Source organism: Diospyros lotus, chromosome 7 (assembly GCF_014633365.1).
Source record: "Diospyros lotus cultivar Yz01 chromosome 7, ASM1463336v1, whole genome shotgun sequence".
Taxonomy (NCBI): domain Eukaryota; kingdom Viridiplantae; phylum Streptophyta; class Magnoliopsida; order Ericales; family Ebenaceae; genus Diospyros; species Diospyros lotus.
Window position 1 is genome coordinate 38,019,289 of NC_068344.1, and position 16,192 is coordinate 38,035,480.

The 16,192-nt window shown below is 36.1% G+C and overlaps 2 protein-coding genes across 5 annotated transcripts in view; one reads left to right on the plus strand and one right to left on the minus strand.

Annotated features, from left to right (window-relative positions):
• The window catches only part of LOC127805885 (DNA ligase 4), a 46,567-nt gene extending 40,634 nt beyond the window's left edge, over positions 1-5,933 (plus strand). The window contains exon 26 of the mRNA XM_052342712.1: positions 4,901-5,933. Within this exon, the coding sequence (XP_052198672.1) occupies positions 4,901-5,621 (721 nt within the window). The 3' untranslated portion in view covers positions 5,622-5,933. The remainder of the gene's footprint in view (positions 1-4,900) is intronic.
• A 2,421-nt stretch (positions 5,934-8,354) lies between these two features.
• Positions 8,355-10,659, minus strand: LOC127805774 (transcription factor bHLH35-like). Of its 4 annotated transcripts, none has more exons than XM_052342542.1 (5): positions 10,482-10,659; positions 10,086-10,287; positions 9,755-10,000; positions 9,481-9,651; positions 8,355-8,663 (listed from the first exon to the last, which is right to left on the minus strand). In XM_052342542.1, exons 1-5 carry the CDS (start codon positions 10,553-10,555, stop codon positions 8,574-8,576), a joined length of 783 nt encoding a protein of 260 aa, XP_052198502.1. In that variant the 5' UTR covers positions 10,556-10,659; the 3' UTR covers positions 8,355-8,573. The 4 variants fall into 4 exon arrangements, with proteins under 4 accessions (XP_052198502.1, XP_052198501.1, XP_052198504.1 ...); XM_052342541.1 differs by having other exon boundaries at positions 10,086-10,290; XM_052342544.1 differs by having other exon boundaries at positions 10,086-10,248; positions 10,482-10,658.
• Positions 10,660-16,192: the final 5,533 nt, after the last annotated feature.

Genomic DNA, 16,192 nt, shown 5'->3' on the forward strand with positions numbered 1-16,192 from the left:
TTGATTGATTTCATCTTGCATCATACCTAAGGTTATCCTACTTAGGTTATTTTGGTTTTGTTCATGGTATCAGAGCTCGGTTAAACCTAGCCAGAATATTCAGAGATCATGGCCACATCAAATTCGGAGAATGCAACTCACACAACTACAGAATCCTCTCTTAGTCCAAGCTCTCAACCTGTAGTTTATTTGATTGCAGTGTTTCTGGCTGTTCCTCTATCATCAAATAGCCACACCTTGCAGATTACACATCATCGGTTGAATGGAAGAAACTTCCAGGAATGGTTTCAATCGGTTATGTTGGTAATTAAAGGCAAGGGTAAGTATGGCTACCTAACAGGAGCTATCTCAATTCCACCAAAGGATACTACTGATTATGAAAGATTGGAGGTTGAAAACTCAATAATCATGGCTTGGCTTATCAACTCAATGGAGCCAAAGATTGGTCGAACATATCTCTTCTACAAGACTGCTAAGGAAGTGTGGGATATTGTCCAAGAGATATATTCTGATCTTGAAAACACAACCCAGTGTTTTGAGATTAGATCAACAATCAGAACAACTAAATAAGGTAATCTTGGTGTAACCGAATACTATAATACCTTGTTAGAATTATGGCAGGAGATGGATCTTTTATAACGACTGAAAATTTTCCTTAATTTCTATTATAGAAGCTCTGATACCAAACTGTTAAGGCCCCCTCCTAGAAGTCCCGCTAGCATAGGAGTCCGGGGAGGTAGTCCTATCAAAATGGACATAGATACAAACTCAAGAGACATTCTCAAACATCTCTCATTACTTTGCACGATGGGAGCAACAACCACATAATCCACAGTTCTTTTACACAACATTCGGGCCCATCCGCCCAGTAGACACAAAAGAGCAATACAATTTAACAAAATATGACAGTTTCCTCCTTGAATACAAAACAAGCAAGATCATCCAGGAATCTTTCGGTTAAGGTATCTCTATACACGTTGTCTACCCATAAAGGACTAAGCTTTGTTGGACCCACCCTCGACTTTTTCTTTGCCCTTACCTAGAATGATGTAAAGCAAGAGTAAGTCACAAGACTCGGTAAGCATAAAGAAAGAAAAGGAAGCAAGGCTAAAGATAAACTTCCCCATACACCACATACAAACCATGCCATGAACTAAAACTCAACCCACTGGTCACAAACACATAAGTGCACATATAACGAACTGAGGGGCCCACATAGACACATACTCGCACCTAGGGTTCTATATTCAAACCTGCCTACAACCATGAACTGGCTAGCTCATATCCCATCTCAAGCCAAAGCTCTCACAACACCACCATGAGCCAAAACTCCCATATCACCATCATAAGCCAAAACTCGCAGGTACCCCACGAATAAATCCGCCGCGCGCATCGGTGACCATGCAATGCAACACATAGAAAATGCACGAAGGTGTAAGCATAAACGTGATGCCATGTCCCTCCATAAACCAGGCATCAGGCCATGCTTTGCCCACGTAGTCATTCACACCCGATGTAATGCTAGTGCTCCTAATCACCCTACATTTCCAGTGCCCAAGCACCCATAGAAAATGATCCACTCGTAATGCAATCCTGAAGCCCAATGCTACAATTGTAATGCTGAATGATAAATATTTGCAGAGCCAGTTGACAGCTGCCATGTGATGCCTGGAACTTAAATGAAGAATCAAACTTTCATAAACTTAAAATAAAATTTCAAAACATGCTTTATAGCATTCATATAAAATTTAGAGTTTATTATTGAAAAAATTTTAGTCAAAAAAAGAGACATTAAAATTTGATATGAAATGTATGAGCCTAAATGAAGATATGACAAAAGACATAAATACATGGAAGTCTAGAATTCATGTAGCTGACCCCACATAATAGGATAAAGGCTGGATATGTTGTTGTTATTGTTGAAAAAACTTTACTTCAATAGAAAGAAGGAAAGAAAAAAAAAACTTGGATTGGTTTATTTAAAAGACATCCTAAAAAAACTGAAATTAAATTCTTGAAATCTCTTTGAAAATGCCATCACGCACCACATCCATGTTGCAACCTCCTTATTCATATCCACCTAAGGGGGTGAGATAAATCTCAATAAGTGTAAATAAACTATTAATTGTATTTAAACATGGGATAACTTGAACTTGCAACATGAGGAGAGACGATAGTTTCTACCAACTTGCGAGAGTAAGAACCTTCGTGCATAGCTACTAAACTCTAATTCTGAAACTTGCTTGTAATCATGACATGAGGGACCATGAAACTTGATTTCATAAATTTATTTAAATATGAAGATAGTTCATACTGCACTTACCGTTAACTTGATTGGAATAAAATATATCTTTAACTCTTTTCTCCTAATCAAAATCTTCACACCTTGCTATCTTTCTTGTAGTAAGAAGGGAATAAACAAAGAAAAGAGAGGGAAGGGGTCGGCCAACTAAGGAGAGGGGAAGTGAAGAATTGTGAAGGGGGAAAGCCATATTTATAGTCAAGAATTCTATTTGATAAGGATAAAGGATCCCAATCAAATATCATGTTTTCCATAAGGTGAATTCAAATATTAGCTTATCTCTTATCAATTAGAAAGATTTAAATCAAATCAAATCAAATATCCTCTTTTCCATAAGATAAATTCAAATCTTACCTTATCTCTTATCAATTAAAAAGATTTAAATCATATCATATCATATCTAGAGAAATCAATTTATTCATATATCCTCTTTTCCACAAGATAAATTCAAATCTTACCTTATCTCTTATTAATTAGAAAGATTTAAATTATATCATATCATATATAGAGAAATCAATTTATTCATATTCATAAAATCAAAGAATCCCCAAGAATATTCTAGAAATTCATGTCATGGTATGGACTATCTGAAATTTTCATTTTGATCCCCAATTTCTCATCATTTTATACATCGAACGACCTAGAAAATCATGCCCAACTGAAATCGGTCGATAGTTGCGAAGGCATCTGTCAACAGCCAGAGACCATCCTTCACGATCGGTCGATAGCCTTATTTTCATCGGTCGACAAGTAGAATGCAAATGCTTGCTAAATGCTACCAATTCAGCCAAACGGTTGACAAACAAGAAGGAACAATCGACAAGCAAGGCCAATTCCTCTCAAACATCCTCAAACGGTTGACAGCCTTCTCACCATCTGTCAACAACCAGTGCCCATTACGCTAAACGGTCGACAGTCTCCCATTCTGGAGCAAATGGTCGACAGCCTGGCCTCCATCTGTCGATCGGCAAAGCCAATCTCCTTCAACTTCCAACCACCTTTCCCCTTCCTTTCCCCTTCATTTGCAACTCCCCTTTGCCTTGGCTTTCCAACATACATTCCTTGGTCGTTACATAACTCTTTATTTTCCACATAGCAACCTCAAGATAGGCATTCTGACTACTAATTACATAAACATAGAAAACGCCTTCCTACCCGATATCCTTATCCATTCCTTGGTCGTTACATATTTTCTACGATCCAAGTTGGAAGTGTTCTACTGACAGCCAAAAATACAGCAGGATGCTGGAGAAAGAAAGGATTTTTGACTTTCTCCAGGGACTCAATTCAGTCTTGGATGAGGTCCGAGGCCGCCTATTTGGCACCAAACCTCTTCCCTCCCTTCGGGAAGTATTTGTAGAGGTTAGAAGAGAAGAAAGCAGGAAACAAGTGATGCTTACAGCAGTAGAATTAAGTGCAAGCTCTACCCTTTCAGCAACAACAAAAAGGGAAGACAATTCTAGGGAAAAACAGTAGTGTGAACACTGTACTAAGCCCTACCACACTAAAGTCAAGATCGAAATTTGAATATCTCATTGGCAAGCTAAGACATCTATTCACCATGTTGAGGAGGGGTGTTGGAGAATGAACCTGGGTAAAGAGTCCTAGATAAGAAGGTCTTGGTGTTTGAATAGAGGAAGGATAAGCGGCCGATTATCCAGGAAGTTATCAGATTATCAAGGAGCCGAATAAATAGGAGATAAGAAGATATGTGCTACTTAAAGGTAAAAATTTTTGGTATCCTATTTAGTTAGAAGTTGCATCAAATATCTGGTAGGATTAGGAGTATAAAAACGTAGCTTTGCAGCTGTATTTATAATCCATTCAATACAAACAGTGAGTTTGATTTCATCTTGCTTCATATCTAAGGTTATTCTACTTAGGTTATTTTGGTTTTGTTCAAAAAGAATAAGTTCAAATTATTTCTACCATGGACGGGAAGCAAGAGATAAGGTTGTTGTGGAAGAAAAGATAAGAGAATTACAAACTAAAGAGATGAAAGGAAAAAGAGGTTAACCAAATTCAAAGTTTTTGATTTATCAGTAATATTTGAGTGTAGTTTGAATTTGTTTGTATTTTATCCCTGTATTTTAGGAGATATTTTAGGCTAGCTTGTGTATATATTTCCATCTCAAAGATCAATACAAGCTTAGGAAACATATTTTCCATTTAGCCTCCAAATACTCGAGACGAGATAATCCTCCTATTCACTCGGATTGTTCACATTTGTTCACATACAATTACAGTAAAATCTATATATACAATCATGCCTATGAAAGGGGAGGAATTGCAGCCGACCAAATCATGGAGTAGTTCCATAATGCCCTTTGTCAATAAAAGGAGCATGGGGCTATGTAATCATGAGACATATTCCTGAACTGTCAATGTGAATTCTTATTGGCAATAATGATAACAATAAACACAAAGAAAGTAATGTGCATGCCAAACATTCTGTAGTTGGAAACATTTTGCTTTATTGTTTTCCATTTTGAGCTGTTCTTAAACTTATAATATATATTGGCTGTCTTATATTTTCTTGCAGTCAAAGAATGTATTATATGTATCTGAGTCCGTGTTCCTGTGGGTTTCTTTTTCCAGGATAGATGATATTAATCAAGATGACTTTCCCAGCAAGGATAAAATAGAGCAATACAAGTTGTCATCTTCCTGCAAAGATGGAAAACAGATAAAGAACAGATCTGAATTAAAAACCGAATTACCTCTGACTTCACGAAAGAAAGATGGGAGAAAAAGAGGAAGACTGACTAGCACAAGGCAACCTGAAAGACAAACAGGTGTCACCCAGCCTCGAAGAACACGGGCTCACCTTAGAAATAGGTCTGCTAAAATATGTGAAAATGAATCAGATGCAGATGCTTCTCCTAACGAGAATGCTGTTGGGGAAGAGTCGGAAAGGAAAATAGAAGATAATGCCCACGGTTTAGCAGGGAAGGAGAGTCATGAAAATAAAGGAAAGATAATTGTAGAAGACTCTGAGCCATCACAACATGGAAGGGTAGCTCAAGTAGAAGACGTTGGAAAAGGTGGCATAAGAGGAGAGTGGTTTGACAAAACTGAAGGAATTGAAATGGGTAACGAGAATAATGCTGGTAACAGCGGGAAGCTGGAAATCGTGGCTGACCCCGTTCAGTCCATGCTGCTAGACATGATACCAAGTCTTGGGACTAAGAAAGTTGATAGCTTGGGGCCTGTTGATGAAAATCAGGAACCCCCGGAGGATAGCACAGCTGCACAGCCTGTAAAGAAAAAGAGGGTCAGCTACAAGGATGTTGCCAGCGAGTTGCTCGGGGATTGGTAAATGTTCGCATCTAACCATACTCTATCTTGTTAGTGGTTGCATAATAGGATTATTATATCTAGTGCTTTATCTAGTAGGCTAGATCTTGCATTTGCTGTCGCATTATGTTCTTGGTGGGGGAAGTGATTAGTCTCTTGGAGACTCTCCGATTGTGGCCTTAGTCAAAACGTGACAACTAATATTTGAAATTGATGTCTTGAAAGTCTGAACAAATGATTCGAAAGATGCGGATACTAACATATCTGTCAGCTTTAGCCTCTTATCAATAGAGGTGATCTCTCTCTCTTTAGTTATGCAAGAATTTTTATACGATCTCCTTGAATTTTTTTTTTGTTTTTAATTAAAATTAATTTAAACATTAGAGGGTTTGCATGAGAGACATATGTTATCTATATTACAGTCTTCCAAGGACCTCCTGCGGAAGACAACTCCCCAGCAAAATAAATTAATTCAAGGCAACAATGTCTTGAAAATTTCATGTTATGGTTTTCAAGAATTTTGAAAATCAACACAGAATCTTTAAAACAGCCGAAGGAATTCAGACATGCCCGCAATGTTTTGAAAACGGCGAAGCAATTCAAACATGCCCCCAACGCATCTAAGGGGGTACAAAACACATGGGCATGTTTGAAACGGCTGCTTGTAGTCAAGAATGTTGAATGTTATGAAAGCATGATTTTTGCATGATTTGACCATGTGTTGAGCTTGTTGCTAAAAATGACATTCAAAGTTTATATATTTGGTATTGAGAATGGACATGTACACGCCCTTATGAGGATTCGGTGCCATCATGTTGGATGCATGTACAATATGATGATTTAAGGGGTAAGATTTTAGTGACTTAAGTTTACAATATAATGCAACATGACACGGCATAACAAAATTTTGCTTTTCCGCCAAATGGGGTTTAAAAGAGTGCATTTGAGAGTGGAGTAGAATGAAATTGGATGAAATGAGATTAGAGATGAGAAGATTCCTATTGTTTGGGAGAAACATTAATAATAAAATGAAATAGAATTAAACTAAATATTTTTTGTCTTTAACTTTTTTTAGAATTTCTATTTTTTATTTTTTTTCATTCAAAAAATATTGGTGAAATGAGAATAAGAACAAACTTATAATATTGTATACGAACAAAATTAACTTCAGTATATATATATATATACATACATTTTTTTATATATTCATCATGAGAATATATTTGTTATTTGCTAGTTAATAATTTTTCTGCCCACCCATTTACATACCTCTCTCTTAAATAAGGAGATAATATTTTTCATTACTATTTTTTTCCCTCTAACAAAGAGAAAATATTTTCTATTTCATTTCATTAATTTCTCTACTATTCAATTTCATTCCAATACTAAGTCTCACCCAAACATAGCCTAAAGGAGGCTTAGATACTAATTAAATGGAATGAAAAATATCTTTTTCTTGTTTGGGACAGGAAGGGATGGAAAGTACTTTCTTTTTGTTTGGGAGAGCGAACAAAAAAAATGATCAAATGAAAAATTAAAAATGGCAATGACAATTATACCCTTATAGATATATTAAATAAATAAGATTTAAATTTTTATACAAATATTAAGATTAATTTTGTCCCTACACAATAATAAACCCCTTCCACTCATTTCCTTTTTGTCCCAACTTGGTAGAGACAACAAATGAACATCAGAGCATCTCCAACCCTTCACCTCAAATTTGGGGTAAGACCTAATTTCTCTCCAACCCTTAATCCCAAATTTGGGGTAAAGAAATAGTTTATTCTTTTTTTCTTTATTTTTTGATTCTAAACATTTTTTTATAATATAATTTATTTATTTATTTATTATATATCAATTTAAATTATTACCTAAAAATTACATAATTAACTAAGAAAAATTAATTATCAATAATATTGAAAAAGAAAAACATTACATTTACTATATCAATTAATAAAATATTATATTAAACACAACAAAATTTATTAATTATTATTCATTAATTGATTATAATTTATTAATATTATTTAAATATTATTAATACTAATAATAAGTAAAAAAAATGTAAAAATATATAAAGGTGGAATACAAAAGGAATTAAATTTTATTATAGTTAAAATGAAGGGGACAAAATAGGGATAAATATATTAGCCCAAATTTGGGGTCAAGGAATAGTGCAACCCCAAATTTGGGGTAATAATATTCATAATCCCAAATTTGGGTAGGATTTGGGGGTGGGTTGGAGAGGATTTTACCCAAATTTGGATAGGATTTGGGGGTGGGTTGGAGAGGATTTTACCCCAAATTTGGGGTTGGGTTGGAGATGGTCTTAGAATTGATTAATAAAAGGAAAGCTTTTCATGTATTTCTATTCTGTTTTATTACTAATAAATATATGTTTACCAAAAGGCGTGAACACCGGTTTTTAGAAGGGAGAGGAGGAATGGAATAATAATAGTATTCCAGGAGGGGGGGGGAGAGACTATAGTAAATACCTTAAAAGTGACCGATCAAGAACAAATAAGAAATTGATGAAAACTAAGCATAATAATATTTTTTAAAAGTTTAAATTTACCACCCTTCAGACTTTTTTTTATCACACTATTCTCTTCTCATTACAAAAGTGTAAAATGGTTACTTCTTGTTGATTAATATCATTCAATTTTAACCATTTTCCATTGCTTGCTACTCCAACAAGGAAAACACACATTTTCAGTAACTCTTCATCTCTTATTCTCCCAAACGAAGGAAGTAAAGTAGGAAGGAACATACTTTATTTATTCACAGTACATAAATGACAGAAACTGTGGCTTTCCTGATGGAGGATGGAGAGGGGGAGGACTGGGAAACCATGACAAACAATCAGCTACAGAGATCACAAATTCCAAACTAAAAAAACATTTATAATTCAGGTCACAACTAACCAGCACCACACCCAAAAATAAAAATGAAAAATGAAAAATGAAAAATTTTAGATGCTCATAGGGCTGTCTGGATCAGTCAGTGTTCCCATGGCAGCTTCAATCTTTATCTTCAACTCATCCTTCTCCCCTTCATCAGCCTGTATTGCGAAAGAAATAATAAGATAATAATAGAATGTTGAATATTCTAGGAAACGCGAAGGAAAGCAGCACCAATCATTTTCCACTGGGAAGAAAGCGAATTTTCATGATTGGGGGGGGGGGAGGAAAAGGACGAAAAAAAGAAAGAAAGAAACAAACAGGAGATGGAAGAAAAGGGAAGCCCAAAACCCAAAAGCAAACAGAACCCACGATTATGGGAAGCAATCAATCATGCATATATACTATTCTAATTATTATTAATATCAGTTAAACCAAAAATGAGTTCTGAAACGTGCAGTTATTTTTTTAATCTTTTTTTTTTTTTTTATCTTATCTTCGATCAAACTAGTCCATTCGTTTTTGGTCCTTGCCAAAGCCACAGCCATCCACAGGTTTTGGAGCTTACTCGTGCTTGTATTATGCAGAGAAAGAGAGAGGGAGAGACAGACAGACAGATGGGCCAATTTTTGCAGTAGTGGGAGCGAAATTGACTTGAGCTTCCCTTTCTGGCAGTACAATGTTCTCGTTGGGATTTTGGGTTCGTACAACAGGCCACGTGCCTGAATTTCATTTTGGAGGAGGAAGTTGGCAAATGGCAATGGCAACGGCATCAGTCTTTTAATAATTAATTAGATTGCAGTGGCAGTGGGATCCTACGCTACCACACAGATCCATTCCCCCCCCCCCCCCCCCCCCCCCCCCTCTTTCCTTTACTCTTCTCTGGTCCTCTCTGTCTTCCCAAAAGAACCAAATTGGAAATACTTTAATTAATTAATTTGGTAAAAAATGATTGAGAGAGAGGGGGGGGGGGGGGACCTGAAGAAAGACAGTCTTGAGAAGGCGGCCGGAGAAAGCAGTGATGTTGGCCGTAATTATGCGGAGCTTCAGCGACTCGAAAGCCTCGCAGAGCTTCACCATTGTGTCTGTTCGTTTGCTGCATGTCAGGCTCACCACCACCGTCTTCTCTCCCATATACGACACCCTTATCTGCCCCCAAATCAACCCAGAATCCGAAATCAGAAATCAAAATCGAAATCGATCAATCTAATATTATTTATTATTAGATTGGGCATTGGGCATCCCCACCCACCTCAAGATCTTCAATGGGGGGCGACCTCGCCGCCCCTGCAGAATTCAGGCTCTGATCGCTTCTCTTCTTCTTCGGCCTGCCCATGGCCGCCATCTCCTCATCGTACTCGATATCTGCTGCTGCTGCTGCATTCTTCTTCGCCTTCCGAGATTCCAGGTCCGATATCTCCGCCAGAATCCTCTTCTCTTGCTCGTGTAATTCTTGGATGTAGTCAATCGCGTCTTTTATTATCGACGCCTTGTCCATCTAATTCAACAAAAAAGTGAATAAAATCCACAGCTATTCATTCAATTCGAGATTTCCCATATTCAATGGGGATTGAGTCACTCACCTTGCTGATGTTCGGCACCAACGCCCTGAGAGCGAAGAGCCGCTCATTGAGCTTCTTCCTCCGGTTCCTCTCCGACAGAATATTCTTCGACGCCGTGGACGACTGGACGCCGTCCGGGGAGCTCGAGTCGTAGTAGCCGGAAAACGCTTCGTCCAATACCCAGCTACTGAGACCACAAATTCCAAACACCCCCGTTACTCGTCTTCTTAAAATTTCAGAAATACATAGTGAGTAATTTGCTAAAAGACATGGTCTATGAACCAATCAATCAATCAATCACTCTGGGGACGGAAATAAAACAGAGAGAAAGAAAGAGAGAGAGAGAGAGAGAGAGAATCTCTTGCTGTTGTTGTTGTGCTCTATTTTGTGGATTCTACGAGACGATAGATTCATTACCTGTCAAGTTCTTCCGTTTGAAGAAACATATTGGTCTCCCAATAATTTTTGTATTCATCGTCAATGTTTTCCATCGGATGCTTCTCTGAGTGAGTGAGAGAGAGAGAGAGAGAGAGAGAAGAAGACTTGGAAAAGAAGAATGATGCCCTGCCGCTTCCTTCCGAGATGCGGGCCGCTGCCTGCCGCATCATATATATATATATATATATATATTGGCCAACAATCAACCCCTCAAATCTCACTTTTGATTTATTGTTCAATCATCCATTGTTTTACAAAATATTACCAAATCGCCCCCCCCTGTTTCTTTACCGCACAGTAAAGAAAAAAAAAATAAAAAAAAAGTCCCACCACTGACTCCCTCCCCCATTGACAACAACACATTTTGTACCTTCCTATCACAACAAATTTTAATTTCGACAAAAATGTCTTATCAACCAAAGAAGAAGAACACGCGCATAAATAAAAAAAAAATTTATTCGGTAACTTACTAATGACATTACCACTTGATTAATTAGATTAAAATTCAATAGTTTGATGACTTTATTACAATCTATGAATTTTTTAAAAAATCTAATGAGAAGGTTCATTGATTATCTAAGTTTTAGTCGTCCCATAACAAGAAAAAAACATAGAAAAAAAGAAAAAAAATAAAGAATAGATATAATTGATCGTCGAACACAAAGAAAGGAACGAAGCATAAAATAAGAAAAATAACAAAAAAAGTTGATTTCTATTATTCATTAATAATAAGAAGAATAGTTAACTGTCACGTAATATTTACTTTTAAATTAAATTAAATTAACATTTGTAAAGTTATATTATTATTAAATTTAGATAGCATTATTTATAAAGAATAAGAATACTTAAAAAATGATTTACGTTTTTAATTTTTTTTAAGTAAAAATAAGATCACTTCGGCTATAAAGTTACATTATTATTATTATTAAGAGTCATGATATATTGTAGTCTTCAAGTAAAACGACCCGGTAAGGAGGTGGTGGGAGGGAGACAAAGCCCACGTGACGCGCAGCAGTATAGGAAGGATCCTGGCCGTCCAATGTGAGAATCATGGGGCCCACATGGCCGATCATTGTTATCAACGGTGATTAGTGATGTTGCCTTCGTGTGTGTGTGTATGAAAAATAAAATAAATAGATTCCTCCAATCCACCCATCAAATCAATTGCGGGCCCACACTCCCCCCCCCCTCCTCCTTTCGAACGTGCAGAAATAAAAATAATAATAAAAAAATATAAATATAGAGACGTAGGTTTAAGTTTTTTTTTTTTTTTTTAATGTTATAAAAATATAATTATTTTAAACACATTCATATCATAGCATGCGACAAATGCTGCATTTTTTGTGGGGCCGATGATCTATGCTCACGTTAACAAATCATTGTCCTAACAAATTATTGGTCTAAAAACATATTAAAATATATCAATTAAATTAATTTAAAAATATAATCATAAAAATATCGTTAAAATATTTACATGGCGCACAAAAAAAAAAAAAAAATAAATAAAAATTTGCGTTGTTTCTTTCATCCCATGTTGTATTTTTTTTCTTTGATATACGTAAATATAATAACAATTCTCAAAAATTGATAATAATATATGTATTTATTATTATTAATTTTAAATAAAAATATGATAAATTTAATTTATACGTATTACATTAGATTATTTAAAAATTATATGTGAGAATAGGTGCTTACATGTTAATAGTTTGATAAGTTAAATTTAATATTTAAATAATATTACTTACACATTCAACTTAACACCTTATTAATCAATTATTAATACATTTTTTATTAAATTATTCAAGTGAGAATTATATTGACAATTCATTCAAATAATAAATATAAATACTTGAAATAAATTATCAATATATCTCTCACTTAAATAATTTAATAAAAATATATTATTAATTAAATAATAAAGAGTGTAAATAACAGGCAAATCATGTTATTGGTATTTTTTGGACTACACAATGAATCATAAATGATAAAAATACCGCTCATATCTCATCGTCTCGCGTCGCCTCACTGTTTTAGGTGAAATATATTTTAATTATGAGTCTTACCAACTTATATTGTTTTAGATAAATGATATTTTAAATATTTTAACTACGTTATATAAACTAAGGTATAATCTATAATTTACTAATAGCATTTTTCAGAGAATTACCCTTAACATTTAACGTTGAATAATGGAGTGAGAATTTGAGACATCATGATATGTTGGTTTGAAATGGCAGATTCTGGGGAGTGTGAGGAGGAGGACGAGAGGCAGGCAAAGACAAGCAGCAGCCTGCAGTGCAGGGTTGGAAAGAAGAAAAGAAGAAGGGGTCCATATATAATTTCATATTTTTGGTGGTGCTTTGAAGCAAAGTATCTATGTGCTTGGTTATTTCAGCCAGCGTCTTGACGTTTTTGTATTTATCTCTCCCCGCCCCCCCCCCCCCCCCCTATATATATATATGAGTTGTGTGACGTGTCATGTACGCATCTGATTCCATTTGGACCACGTCACATTTACAGATTCGTCCATAAATTGATTATTTTATTTCCATCCATCAATCAATTAAAAAAACAAAAATAAATAAATCATAAACCCTCAAAATTATACAAAACAAAAAATGTCCACAACAAACTTTTTTTTTTTTTTCTTTAGTCTTTCCATTCCATCTATGCTAGGCTGGGGACCATCATGTTTCAATATTTCTCTCTCTCTATCTTTTTCTTATTTTTTTATTATTAATCACTATTTATCGTACCTTCAAACCCCACAATGTTAGACTTAGAAGAATACTTGAATTACAAGTTTTGGATGGGTCTAAGATTAAAAGTAATCTTTTAACATTCATATCATAATCTAACTCAAACTAATCTAATTTGAGAGTGTGATTATTCTTGTTTAAAAGTGTTAGAAGAAGAAGAAGGAGAAGAAGAAGAGGAAGAGGGGGGTTGTAGTAATTTTTTCCTAAATTGTGGGTAGCATGTGTATTTTAAGGCAAATTTATTAAGAATCAAATCTGTGACATGCAGCAATTGATGATTAGAATATATATATGTGCGTGTGTGTCTCAATCCAGTGGTTGAATTGATTAGTGGGTACCATCCCCATCAGCAGGTTCATGGTTTAAACTTATATATTATTATTAAATATAAAATGAAGAAAGAAAGAAAAGAGTAAGGTTTGGTTAATGATGGGGGTGGGGAGTAATTATTATTATTGTTAAATTAAATTGATAGATATGGGCCCACCCAGCACTCAAGGGAAGAGGAATTGATTCAGTCGTCAGCGTCAAGGGTCGAGAGAGAAGAAAGTAAAGCAGAGGGAGGGGCGCTTCAGTTTCAGCTTTCTTTCAATCCAAAAGTATTAAAAGTTGGTAATTAGCAAGTTTACTGTTAATTTTTTTAACTAACGCGACTAAATAAATAAAGCTTAAATATATATATATTCAATTAAATGACTTTGAAAAGTTGTTAGAAAATTAGAAAATAATAACTGGCGTGCAACTTGGGATTGGAATTTTGCAATCAATTGAATTGAATTGAATTCCCTTTTCACACAGTCTGTCTGTCTGTCACCCCCTTCCTTCCTTCAGCTCAGCATTAATTTCCTTTTTGGCTGACACCATGCCGATGCGTGGCGCTGGTGACGCCATTCCGACGCCTTGGGCTGGACGGTGAGGCCGAGGCGCATAATTTTCCAGATGCGGCGGCACTTTGGGTCAATCCGTCCACACTTCACTTTATGGGTCAAATATTCCCCCCTCCAATGAGATAAGACGGAGAGCACTTAATCAACCTTTCATTTAATTTAGCAAAAATTAGACACGGCATGGGATGTCAAGGCAAGGCAAGGCAAACAGCTCGTAGTAATAACGACGTGCATGAAGAGTTTTCAAAGGGTGCATGATTCAGCACAGTGGATTCAGAATTTGTCCTTACTTAGGCATACATACTGATCCGTCAATTTGAATGAAGATCGGCTCGCACATGACACGGTTGCTTGCGCAGGTGCATGCACCGCAACAGCATCTCCTTTATTAAGTGACACACCAACACCATTGCTCCACTGCACGGCGGGTACGTTTCAAAGTCAAAAATCACAATGGTTGAGAAGACTTTTTTTTTTGTTGTTGTTGTTGTTGTTTTTTTTTTTTTTTTCCTAATAAGACCCAAGGCAATCACAATTTTTCAGGTGGGTCTTCATAGACTTCGACCCAGAATTGAAGGACCCAAGACCTATTACCATCCTCTTTTGGTAGCCCATTTTAGAAGTCAGGCCACAAGCTCACTCCCCATTTTAGAGGAGAAATGGGCCTCAACCCATTTGCTCAAATGGGGGTGAAGCCCACTCAAGCTTAGCCCACATTTTTTAGCCCTCATATATCAGAGCCTTTGGCTCTTCTTTCGGCGTCTCTATCGTATCCTCTATTCGGTCGAACCCGTGTTCTCTCTCTCTCTCTCTCTCTCTCTCGTGTTTCCTTTTCATGGTTGATTGATTCATCGATTCGGTTCCTGTTTATCCAATAGCGATGAAGGCACTCTTGCCTTCTGTGGATGCTGTTTCCTTTCATGTATTCAGCCGCCTTTCCTTTTGTGAGGAAAGCAGTCCCTTTGATGTCGCTTGAAGCACCTTATTTATTCAGATCTGGGTTCTTCTTTTGGGGTAAGTCTTTCTCCTTGCTTTGAGCCTTGATCTCGCTGTCTTTGTGATCGATCTACCTACTTTGTGTGTGGCTGTGATCGTTTGAGGGAGAGAGGGTTTACTTTGCTGGTTTGGTCGAGAGGTGTTGGGGCTTTTTTGGGCTTACGGTTTGAGAGCTTCGTTTGTGGCTTGTGGTTCCTATTCATTGGTGTTACTAAGAGTGGTAACTGGTATTTCAGATTTGAGCCTTGAACGGTTAAAACAGGGAGTTTGTAATTTGTTTTCTTTACGTTCTTGTTTTGATCTATACATTTGGGTGTATGATGATTAGTTCTAATATACCTAAATCCTTTTGGGGAGAAGCAATGATGACTGCTTGTTACTTGATTAACTTAACCCCATCAGCTACATTAAATGGTGACACTCCTTATGAGAAATGGCATGGAAAATGTGCAGATTATTCAACCCTTAGAACCTTCGGCTGTGCTGCCTATTCTCATCAGAATGAAGGCAAATTGGAACCTAGATCAAGAAAATGTGTTTTCTTAGGGTATCCTGAAGGAGTAAAGGGTTATAGGCTTTGGGATAAAAGTCAAAAGGGAGTAAAAATAATTGTAAGTAGAAATATCACATTTAATGAATCTGAAATGCCTTGTTTACAATCAAATAGTAGCAAACAACAAGACAGTGAGGGTAAGGATTCCCTAAAAGAGTCTAGAAATATTGGTACCAATATTCCCACCACCTCAAGTGAGGTGGAGATGTAAAACTAGACTGAAGAAAATGAGAAAAATGAGATACTAGAAGAATAGCCTCCTATAGAACAGCCACCGCTATCTAACTATCAATTAGCCCGAGATAGGAAGAGGAGATCTCATAGGATTCGTCAAAGGCTAGAATCTGATTTTGATTTAGCTTTTGTTAGTTATCAAGATCTAGCCGATAAAGAACCAAAAACATATGAAAAGGCCATTAGAAGTGAGTATTCTAAAAACTGAAAAGAAGCAATGAGAGAGGAGATGAGTTCTTTAAATAAAAACCATACATG

Bases quoted from the DNA above. Each gene is read 5' to 3' on its own strand.
- LOC127805774 (XM_052342541.1), bottom strand. From the start codon at position 10,555: ATGGAAAACATTGACGATGAATACAAAAATTATTGGGAGACCAATATG. The intron at 10,291-10,481 runs GTAATGAATCTA...TGAAATTTTAAG, and splicing joins CAAACGGAAGAACTTGACAG to AAGACGAGTAACGGGGGTGT. The intron at 9,652-9,754 runs GTGGGTGGGGAT...ATTTGGGGGCAG, and splicing joins CCCCCATTGAAGATCTTGAG to ATAAGGGTGTCGTATATGGG.